At 39.9% G+C, this 12,578-nt stretch overlaps 1 protein-coding gene across 1 annotated transcript in view; it reads left to right on the top strand.

Moving 5' to 3' along the window:
* mettl24 (methyltransferase like 24) overlaps positions 1–12,578 on the top strand; it is a 69,251-nt gene that overhangs the window by 27,296 nt on the left and 29,377 nt on the right. The window contains exon 2 of the mRNA XM_036582299.1: positions 10,967–11,065. Within this exon, the coding sequence (XP_036438192.1) occupies positions 10,967–11,065 (99 nt within the window). The remainder of the gene's footprint in view (positions 1–10,966; positions 11,066–12,578) is intronic.

Here is a 12,578-nt window from a genome sequence, read left to right as displayed (position 1 = left end):
CATCCCAAAGATGTTCTATCGGGTTGAGGTCAGGACTGTGCAGGCCAGTCAAGTTCTTCCACACCAAACTCGCTCATCCATGTCTTTATGGACCTTGCTTTGTGCACTGGTGCGCAGTCATGTTGGAACAGGAAGGGGCCGTCCCCAAACTGTTCCCACAAAATTGGGAGCATGAAATTGTCCAAAATCTCTTGGTCTGCCGAAGCATTAAGAGTTCCTTTCACTGGAACTAAGGGGCCGAGCCCAACTCCTGAAAAACAACCCCACACCATAATCCCCCGTCCACCAAACTTTACACTTGGCACAATGCAGTCAGACAAGTACCGTTCTCCACCAAACCCAGACTCGTCCATCAGATTGCCAGACAGAGAAGCGTGATTCGTCATTCCAGAGAACACGTCTCCACTGCTCTAGAGTCCAGTGGCGGCGCTTTACACCACTGCATTTGACGCTTTGCATTGCACTTGGTGATGTAAGGCTTGGATGCAGCTGCTCGGCCGTGGAAACCCATTCCATGAAGCTCACTATGTACTGTTCTTGAGCTAATCTGAAGGCCATATGAAGTTTGGAGGTCTGTAGCTATTGACTCTGCAGAAAGTTGGCGATCTCTGCGCACTATGCGCCTCAGCATCCGCTGACCCCGCTCTGTCATTTTACGTGGCCGACCACTTTGTAGCTGAGTTGCTGTCATTCCCAATCGCTTCCACTTTGTTATAACACCACTGGCAGTTGACTGTGGAATATTTAGTAGTGAGGAAATTTCACGACTGGACTTGTTGCACAGGTGGCATCCGATCACGGTACCACGCTGGAATCCACTGAGCTCCTGAGAGCGACCCATTCTTTCACTAATGTTTGTAGAAGCAGTCTGCAGACCTAGGTGCTTGGTTTTATACACCTGTGGCCTTGGAAGTGATTGGAACACCTGAATTCAATGATTTGGATGGGTGAGTGAATACTTTTGGCAATATAGTGTATGGTCAGATGTGCCTGAGGGACCCCTGATAGCCTGACAGACTGGATGCTGTTTTCTACCCATATTAAACTTTGAAAACATCAGGTTTAGATTCATCTTGTAGTAAAACTCACCATCAGCTAAATACAGACAGCAGAATCAACTAACTCTATGTTTGCTCAAACATACATTATATACGTACATACGTAATGAGCTTGTTCAACATTCTATTCCAAAACCATTGGCTTTAATATGGAGTTGGCCTCCCTTTTGCACCTATAAGAGCCTCCTCTCTTCTGGAAAGCCTTAACACAACATTTTGGAGTGTGTCTGTGGGAATTTGTCCCCATTTAGTCAAAAGAGCATTTGTGAGGTCAGGCACTAATCTTACACAAGGCCTGGCTACAATCAACGTTCCATTTTATCCCAAAGGTTTTCAGTTGGGTTTAAGGTCAGGGATCTGTGCAGGCCGCTGGAGTTTATCCACTCCAAACCCATAAAATCATGTCTTTATGGACCTTACATTGTACACAGGGGTGCATCGTGCTGGAACAGGAAAGGGGCTTCCCCAAAGTGTTGCCACAAAGTTGGAAGTATATAATTGTCTAAAATGTGGTTGGATGCTGTAGCATTAACATTATCCATAGCTTTATTGTTGCCACTATGCATTTCGGTAGGCAGTGTTCTTCTAGCTTTTGCCAAACCCAGATTCATGCGTCAGGTTGACAGATAGTAAAGCATGTTTCTAAGGCACCAGAGTCCAATGATGGTATGCTATACACCACTCCAACCGATGCTTGGCATTGTGCATAGTGACCTTAGACTTGTCTGCTTGCCAATGGAAAGCTTTCATGAAAATGCTGATGCACAGTTTTTGTGCTGATGTTGTTTCCAGAGACAGTTTGTAGTAAGTGATGCAACAATGGACCGCTGATTTTTACACCCTCACTCAGCAGCCCCGCTCTTTGAGTTTGCATGGTCTACTGCTTCGTGGCTGAGCTGTTGTTGCTCCTTGTGCTTCCAATTAACTATAATAGCACATACAGACACATTTGACTGGAGCAGATCTTGCAGAGCAGAAATTTCATGAAATAACTTGTGGCAAAGGTGGCAAAATGCCACGTTTAAAGTCACTGAGCTCATCAGTAAGATCCATTCTACTGTTGGTGTTTGTCTATGGAGATTGCATGGCTATGTGCTTTATTGTATATTCTTTTTAGAAGTTAATGTGGCTGAAACATCTGAACTCAATAATTAGGAGGGGTGTCCACATACTTTTGTCCATAAAGTGTGCTTTGTTTACTGTGTAGGTGGCAATATGCCATAATTTGACTGAATGATAAGCCATGAAGAGTGTAAAATCTTTGAATGTGAAACATTAGTGATCAAATGAGAAATTAACAGTAATTCAAAGTTATATTATGAACCTACTCAAAACATGCTACAACAAGCATGAGAAAGTTTATTTAAATAGCATACAGATGGCATAGGTTTATGTAAAATAATTAAGGAATCAACAAGTGGAAGTGGTGTAATTTCTGGGTGGAGGGCAAAGGGGGCAATCAGACTGGGGCTCATGGCACAGGGAGGCCTGCAGCCCCCCTCAAAATCTTTACTGGAGCCCTCATATAGATGCTGATACAATTGTACACAGCCTTGACTCAAAGAAAGGTCCAATTTCTTAACAACATACCTGACCAGTTAGCTTCCATTAACACTACATAGACATCACTGACGTCAGTCTGACAGCAGTATACTTCAGTGACAACAGAACATAACATAATAACATAATAGAACTACAACTGAACATACAGTTGTGTATATACTTATATGTATTGTAGAATTAATTCTAATTCTGTCAATTAATATGTTAGTAGGAGCAGTGCCTGGAGGGCACCAACTCTGACACATTGCGTACACAAAAGCAAGTAAACAAGCAAATTACCAAGTCATATTTTTATCCATTGAAAGCAACGGCCATTATTTTTTTCCGCTCTCTTTTCTATTTTTCAAAGCCCATAAGAGGTCTTGTTTATGCCACTGACTGAACTAGAGAACACCATCAAAAACAATATGAAACTCTCAACTGATTTACTTTGTAGGTTTCACTGTGTATTTTCAACTGCGAATGAATTGGTAAATGTAGTTGAATAACTATATAAATAAAATTTAATAGTGTAACTGGAGTCAAATCAGTTCATAGAAGATTAATAGCAATTTATAAAATAATAGAGGGATGAGAAATGAATAAATGAAAGGAAAAGGTACATGAAAACAATCTGGCAGAAACTGGCAGTTAGTGTAGTGTACACATATTTTGTCAGTTAGTTTATTGACTATATGAAAGCTTTTCTGTCAAATGGAGGTAAAATACTAATAAAAACAGAAAGCAGCAGTTTGGAAACTGTTGTGCACATTTTAAACACCTGGTTAGAACTTTTCACTGTTAACAGGTGAATAGGTGACAGTTGATGCTATCATAATGGGGTATAAAAAGAACATTCATGACTTTGCAAAAAAAACTGAACCTAAAATGAAACTGATAAAAACCGAAGTGCTTCTGTAATGAATATAACCACATGGGCTCAGGAATACTTTGGGAAATATTTGTCAGTAGCACAATTCATCAGTGCAATTACAAATGCAAGTTAAGACTCTCCTACGCAAAACAGAAGCCATAGTTCAACAACATCCAGAACCGCCAACTTTTATGGGCTAAAGCTGATCCTGAGATGGACTGATGCAAGGTGGAAATGTCTGCTGTGGTCCGAAGTTCACCATTCAAATTGTTTTTGGAAATAAAAGACGTTGTGTTCTCTGGACCATCAATCCTGATTACTACCAATGCAAAATTCAAAAGCCAGAATCTGTCATGGTATGGAGGTGTGTTAGTGCCAATGGCATGGGTAACTTACATAACTGTTAAGGCCCCATTATTGCTGAGGTGTGCATTTTGGAGCAACATATGCCATCTGTATGATGTCTGTTTCAGGGACTTTTCTGTTTGTTTCATCAAGACAATGCCAAGCCACATTCTGCATGTGTTATAACAATGTGGCTTCGTAGTGAGAGAACGCAGGTGCTAGACTAGCCTGTCTGCAGTCCAGACCTGCAATTGTCTTGAATTCCTGAAAAATTACTGAACATTGCTAAAAGGAACAATGAAGTAACACAGTGGTAAACATGCCCCTGTCCAAACTTTTTTGGAACATGTTGCAGACATAAAATTTAGAATAAGCACATACATACAAAAAACAATAAAGTGAAACTTGTTAAAGATCTTGTCTTTGTACTGTTTTTAATTGAATGCAGGTCATAAGAGGTGTGCAAATCATTGTGGTTTGTTTTTGTTTACATTTTCCTACTGTCCCAACTTTTTTGGAGTTGAGTTTGTAGTAACAGCTGTGCTTTCAGTAATATTAAGCAGTTTAGTTAGCCTTATAGAATAAAAGTGTTAATAATATATGCATTTAATACATTTAAGGTATTTAATACAGAAAATGTTATTAAATATGACCAACTTTAAACTGTTTAACATACTCCCTCTGTGATTTGCACACTCTGAAGTCTGACCAAATTTCCAAGCCTTTTCCCCCAATTAACATTTGTCCTGCAGGAGTGTGGAGTGAGTCTGACCGAGTGTCTGATCAAACATGACGGCCAGCTGCTCTCAGCACAAAGCCTGTCCTGAGGCTACAGTGCAGGATGCAGCCAGACACTCTAATCATTTAGCCTCTTATTTAACCAGTTAGTTTATTTCTGTTCACATTTTACAAAATTATAATTGACATGTCTCTCAGCCAGTTATAATCGCCACTAAATGCAACTTTCTCCATAGAGAGGGGGAGAATCACGGTGGCAGTAAATTAGTCTGAAATATCAGGCTAAGAAACTATGGAAAGCTGTTACTGAGGAACATATGCTACACGCTATCCTGATCATCTGGATAGTGGTGTTGTTTATATTTCATCTCAGAAGCTGACAAACCTTGGGAAGACACTGACAGCTCAATGTCAGGTAGACTTATGCTGTGTAATAGGCAGGCTTTTTCTGGGTTACTGCCTTTGCTAAAAATCATTTTTAATATGATGTTTAAGCAATAGAACATGAGAGGGAGTGTGTTATTGCGAAATAACATCATGGCTGTGATGTTATTCGCGATAACACATGACCTCGAGTGTTCTATCACTTTTATACAACAGTTAAATAAATAAAGTAAGAAATTAATAAACTGGGCCGTGAACGTGGCATTTAATATGTTTTCATGTTCACAGTTCCTCTGCCAAATTATAGTTCCTTAACGAACAGGTTGTTGCTACGTCAGAGTAACGCACTCCGCTCACTCGCTGCACAGCCGGCAGTTCGTTCTCCAGCTCCTTACACAGACCAACTGACAGTTTGGGAATTTTGTGTAGTCTCATCTTCAGAGTCTGACCGAATCGGCTGTTGGTAAAAATATCCATTTTCTGTTTGTGCGCAAAGTAAGAAGTAAAAATGTTCAAATGGCTTGAGCGTCTCCTAGCAACGGCGTCTCAGCAGAGTGATACAGTGTGAAAATTTGTGAAAAACCCGTGATGTTATGGCGAAATAACAGCACGGTTAGAACGCTTCTCAACCAGTCAGCTTGCGTGGCCGGAACTAACTGATGTATAACTATTGATAAATAACATTAGGTGATCAAAGAGGACACTGGGGCAGGAGGGCAGTGTGGGCCACACTCTAAAAAGCTAATTTCAACATGAAAGCAAAGCCTGAACATTTTAGGTAACTTAGAAATCCTGGTTTTTAGGTCCCAAAAAAGAGGACACACTGGAAAATGAGGATGTATGGTGACCTTTAAAAAAACATTAGGATCAGTTAGCTAACTAGCGTAACTCAACTCAGCCCATAGAGCGGAAATGCTCAGCTAGCTGAGACCCTTGCTAATACTAAAGATAGTAGGATAATATTATATATTATAAAGGTTAGAGGAGATACTTCACAAGTTGAAAATGAATGGGAAAGCTTGTGTCGCTCAACATGGCATCTGTTTTTACCTTGCTGTTAAAGCATCAAGTAGCAAAAGCCCTCCCTCCTCAAGCAGTAGCCATTACAGCCTGAAAAATACATTTTCTAAGCTTTATTTGAGGCAAATGCTACAAACTATTTCTGTGATTTCAAATTTGTATTTGAAACATTACAACTCTGTTGTCAGCGAACCATTTTTGTGTTGATTTTAAGTTGTGTTTTGGATCATTGTCCTGCTGGAAGATCCAACGGCCCAGTTTAAACTTCCTGGCTGAAGCAGTTAGCTTTTGATTTTTTTTCTGCTGGTACTTGATGCAGTCTGTGATACTATGTATGCAAAAAATTGTCCTGGGCCTTTGCACGAAAAACAGCCTCAGTCTCCTGGATCCACCACCATACTTCACCATACCTCTGGGTTTTTTTGCCAAAAACCTCTATTTTGGTCTCGTCTGAACATAGAAGATGGTCCCACTGAAAGTTCCAGGAGCGTTTGGCAAACTGTCAGAGCTTGAATTTGTTGGTCCTCGACAGCAGAGGCTTTCTACTGGCAACCCCCACCCAAACAACTTGTGGTTATATAGGTGGTGTTTGTAGTTTGGGAGACATTCTGACCCCCAGACCTAACTAATTTCTGCAATTCTCCATCTATGATCCTTGAAGATTCTTTGTCCACTCGTCATAGCTGACCATTTAAGTGTTCCTAATTGCTCAGATAAACTTTAAATTTTGGGGTGCCAATAACTGTGGCACACATACATTTAATGGAAATATTTATTTCGTGATAACATTTAGGTTTTTCTTTCAATCATTACACCTTAAATAAAGGTTAGATTTTTGCTAGTATTTTGAATGAAAGGTCAAAAGGATAAATAATTAAGAATATTTTTTACAGCTCATTTTGCTCATGATTACCAGGGGTGCCAATATTTGTGGAGGGCCCTGCAGGTGTCAACACAGACAAAGAATTACACCTTTAGATGCAGAAGCCTTTTTATAGGTTTAATAGAAATATTAGCTGAGGTAACATACCATTAGCATCTTTCTGTTGATCTAAAACTGACTGCATTTCTTTGTGTAAATTTCAAGCAGCACATTTGATCTGTTATGTCTTTCTCTGAAGGTGTGTGGTGAAGTCAAATTGCTGAGTGCCATGCTGAGAAATAGGAACAGTGCTGAGTGTTACCATGTGCTGGTGTTCATTGAAAACAACACTTACAAAGCAGCATGTCTGCACAAAGTGACCGGACTTGACTTGAGGCTTGCCTTTACTGACTCAGGACTTGAATCGAGACTTGACTTGATGTAGGACTCGACTCAGGACTTGAGTGAAGCAACACTGGATGAGGGAGGAGACTTTACATCTCACCAAAGCAATCACAACACATCGCCTTTCCTCCAATATCTATGCTTATGTTTTTTTTTATCCTCTGATCAGGAAATACCCTACATTTAGCCTGTAAAAGGCCCTATTTTTTCTCATCTCTCCTCTGTATTATCCATTCCCTCAGTCCTGCTGTCTCAGTCTCATTCACGCTAATTGGTCAATTACTGCCTTACACTTCCTCACAGTTTCCCTGTTGGGCTCAACAAATGCTGCAGTCAGAGAGAAGCACAGGCACAGGCACATGCAAATACATATGTAGGTCTGAAAACATGCTGCGCAGTACAGAAATGTTATACCTGCGAGGCGGCATTTTATCACACATTATTACGGCAATAATTTCAAACCGTTGAAATGAGAGAGAGAGAGAAAGAGAGAGAGAGAGAGCGTGAAATAGAGTCAGCAATGCTATTATGACTCATAGGTAATTGATTAAGTCTGATTGGGGGGGCTTTGCAGTAGCTGACTGTGGCCAATCAGAAGCTTATAAAAGATGCAGCCGAACACACGCTGCACTCGCCTTCCACTTCCAGGGATATAAATGAAAATGTCAGCCGGGTGAATAATAAGTGAACTCCTGCAGGGTCCTGCAGTCAGACAGAGAGGGAGAGAGCGAGAGAGAGGCGAAAAGTCTTCAAGATTGAAAAACATTTCATTTCAGCACCGCGCCACACCAGTGAAGAACTGACAAGAAAAGCTGGGAGACAAAAGAAACATACAGAGATATTTAGTCCAGCAAGAGCATGAAAGAACAACCATAAAAGAACACTTAATGTAGACACCTTGTACAGAATGGGAGGGTGGTGTTGGAGGGAGGTCAAAGAGAAGAGAGGAACAAGCTCGTCAGTTTTCCTTCTAAACAAACGCTGACTCAACGTTCTCCAAGATTTGTTTGACAGCCATGAACGAGTAGAATAAACTGATCTATAAAAAGATCCAAGATAGGAAAGGTTTAGACTCAGTGGAGCCATAAAAAAACACTCCTGTTGTGATACAAGCCAGACGGAGGAGGAAGATAAATATCCATCTACTTCTGGCTTTGCGACTGCTGTCCAAATATTTATGTCATAAGAACAGGGATTTGCACTAACAAGGGCAGGTAGGTTTCGACTGGTCTGTACCATTCCAGATGAAGACTAATGGCTAGAAGATGATTAATGCCAGATTGTGTCAGTTGTGCCAAAAGATACGCACTGCCCAGGAATGTGAGGACAGCTTGGTTCTATTGGGTAACAGCCCTAAAGTACGTACATTCAAATGAAGGGCACTCCAGTACAGCCGGCATGAGCTGTAATGATGGTTCTTTACATCCCAAAAGAAGAACCTGTACTGGCAGTTGAAGTTCATATTCATACAGGGTAGAGGTGGGCGATACGGCAAAAATATAATATTGCGAAACTTCAAGAAATTTTCACGATACACGATATGTCACGATATTATTCTTTTCAGATGTCTGATCTGAAGTGCTACACTTTAAAAATACTATTAAAATCTACAATATAACATACAATATACAATGATTTTTATTCAATATTTTGTGCTGCTAATTCCAGTTAAACATGATCAATAGCATGATTTTTACATGCTACACACTGTAATGCTCTGTGAGTTTGCATGGTCTACCACTTTGTGGCTGAGCTGTTGTTGCACCTATATGCTTTCATTTTACCACAATAGTACTTACAGTTGGCTGGGGCAGATCTAGCAAAATAGAAATTTCACAAACTGACTTGTGGCGTATCTATCTATCTGTCTATCTGTTGCTAAATATGTTGATGTTGTTTTTATAGATTACAGTGAATTAGTGAAAAGTGTAGATTAATGTTATGTAGGGACAAGGCTGATGACTTGTTGGTGACAGTAACAATGCTATGTGTGACTGTGCCAAGCCACTGCCTAAAACACTACAGCTAAAACAACACTACAGGCCTAATGTAGTGAGGTCAGTCAAGTCCAGCACCTCTCACCAATCACCATCCTAATCTCCTTCTCTCTGAACAAGGCAAAGTAAGGCTTTATCAGTCACACACACACACACAACAGGCAGCAGAAGCAGTCTGCAACAGGACAAACAAACACTCACCGCAGGCTAATGCTAACAAGCTAACATAGGAGGAAAGGCCCACAGGACCCAATAAAAGGATTTACTGAGGGGTACAGACAAGCAGAGAAACCACAACGAGGACAACAACCCCCCACTGTGTTTGTGTGTTTGTGAGTGTGTGTGTAGTAATCAGGGGGACTGCAGGGGGGCTATTGGCTCTCAACAGAGAGGAAGACTTTAATTCTACAGCTATGGTGACTCAGTCCTGTGTTAAGCACTGCTGTGTCAGAGCAGAGCAAAAAGTCATAAATACATACAAAAGTCCTAACAGCTTCACTGATAAAACAGATATTTCCAGTTCTATAATCTGATTGGCTGAGCCATGTTTGAAACAGTGAAATACTCAATATACTCAAATTGAACAAAGTCATCAGTTGAATTCCATTATAATGCAAAAGGTTGTTAAAAGCCATTGTGCTGTTCATGGAATTGTCTTTGATTGTTTTGTTGCTTGGAAAGCCACTGTTTATAACTTACTAATTGTTTATTGAAATCATTATGAACAATAAATTGCTAATTGAACATTAGTGTAATTTTGTTATATTGTATTTTAGCGCTTCATGTCAAGCAACATAGCAAAATCACTGTAATGTATGGGCTTTTGCAATTTATTGCTTTAAAGGGCCTATGTCCTGTGTTTTTCTTACTTATTATGTCTTATAATGGTGGGTGTATAAGATTTGTATGGTTTTATGTATCAAAAAAATATAATTAATTTTTACATAATTGTTTTCCAACCTCTCTTTATCCCTTAAAATTAAACAGTTTTCTTTTGTTACTATGATTTAACATTGACTTACGTAAATGACCTCTGTTCTCAATGGCTACCCTGTATTTCACCTCATTAAAAAAACAATCCTGGCTACAACACTCCTTTTAACTTCAGCATTGATGGGTGCAGATTTTCATTCCAAACAAGCAAGATTCTGGTGATCCTGATGCTTATTAAATCAGTTAGCCTCAGTTTTTAAACTGTTGATCATGTGAGAGCATCAGGATTCTGATCAACTGTGACACAATGAAGAATTAGCTCTTTTTTTTTCACTGTGCCGTTAATAAAATTCCCACCATGTGTCAAGAAAGTTGTTTAGACTTTCTCAAAATTGCTTGTGGGGGCCCCCAAGTGGCCCAGGCCCCTGGGCACATGGTCATAAAACCCATTGACTGATCTGGGCCTGCTGCAGCCACACTGGTGGAAAAGATTGGACACCCATATTCTAAGGGATAAAGAGAGGTTGGAAACTGGTCATTTTAAAATTTAATTATGACTGTTTTTGTTACACAAAATGCAATTTTTATAAATGGACCTTAGAAAAGGAAAATAAAATGCAAGAAAAATGTATGATATGGACCCTTGAATGGAGTCCTACTGGTGCAGTCCTACACTGCGCTGCAAGCATACAGTAATCAAGAGGGATCTGTGTACTGCAGCTTAGCTCAGTCTTTGTCCTCAGAGAATCAATGTTTCTGCACAAATCTCTGTTTTTTACAGCGACTGACTCTCTATGTGTGCATGTAGTCTCTCAGGTGGAAGATAGAGCTGGAGCCGTGGGCCAGTGAGAGGCACAACCTGGAGGACGAAGCGTTACGATTCATCAAGTACATCACTACACCACAGGTAAAACACACACACTGAAACTAAACTCTAGCATGTATAGTACCTTTGATTTCTTTTATGGCATAAATCAATAGAGCACATCACCTCTAGCCAAGCCAACTGATCAGAAGTGTATAGTCTTTTAAAGCTCACAGGCCATATACATATAGCCGTGTGTGTCTGTGTGTGTATGTATATATATATATATATATATATATATACATATATATATATATATATATATATATATATATATATATATATATATATATATATATGTTATGTGTGTACAACCTTTCAAAGCTGTGTTTGCTAGGAATGTACTGGATAGCATGCTTGAATGAAAAAAGTTTTAAATTAGCTAAAATTGTCACTACTGAAACAGTCACTACTAAAACATTTAGTAACATTTTGGCAAAATAGAATGTTCAATAAACATAGTTAAGGTATAGAGTCATTCAAACCAAATGGATTTTAGTCTAAAGTCCATGTCAGTTAAAAGTCCTCAATGTGTTTTTAACTCTGACTATGAACCAATTCAGTATAATGATCCATATATGTTTTTATTCAGACAGTGGGTAGCGCTGATGCCTCACAGTGAGAAGGGACTGGGTTTGGTTCCCCGGAGTTCTCCCTGTGTCTGTGTGGGGTTTTCTCTGGGTGATCCGATTTCCTTCCACAGTCCAAAGACATGCAGTCTAGCCAATTGGACATGCTAATTGCCCCTAGGTGTGAGTGTGTGTGTGAATATATATGTATATATATATATATATATATATATATATATATATATATATATATGTATATATATATATATATGTTTGTGTGTCTGCCCTGCGATGGACAGAGTGTATCCTGCCTTTTGCCCAGTGACTGCGGGGATAGGCTCCAGCACCCCCTGCGACCCAGTAGAATAAGTGGTTTAGAAAGTGTGTGTGTGTGTGTGTGTGTGTACATATATAAGCTTGGGCCATTTCTATTCATTAACCATGAAATATTCACACAATAAACAGGGCAGCTGCCATTTTCAAACGGTTTTAAATAATAATAATAAAACCCAAAGGAATGGAATTGGAATTGATTGCAAAAATAAATGATTCTGATTCTGACACACATACACAGGTGCAGGCTCTATCCAGAAATAGGATGGATAACAGCAATTCAGCAATGTTCAGTGAAAAACTAGAGGAACTGTGGCATTTCAAACTGCTATTTCGAGGCTGTAATGTAATCTAGCATGCAAGGGTTTATGGAGAGCATAGAGAGAACACACAGCAGAATGTCAGCTGCAGAGGGGGAGATTTTGGCATGGTCAGTAGTTATGATAGGCTTCCCAATACTCCTCTTTCTCTCTCTTCTTCTCTCGCGGCGTGCACACACTGTTGACAGAACAAACTTGGCAGTGTGTGTTCTGTGCTGCAGCTGCAGGAGGTGATGAATACACTTATTTCTTTCCTCTCCTCCACAGCTCCACCTCCAGAATCTCCTCGCTCCTCCCTCAATGCAACACTCACACAGCTCTTTCACAAACCAC

This window comes from Colossoma macropomum, unplaced genomic scaffold (assembly GCF_904425465.1).
Source record: "Colossoma macropomum unplaced genomic scaffold, Colossoma_macropomum, whole genome shotgun sequence".
NCBI lineage: Eukaryota > Metazoa > Chordata > Actinopteri > Characiformes > Serrasalmidae > Colossoma > Colossoma macropomum.
This window is presented reverse-complemented; position numbering and strand designations above follow the sequence as displayed.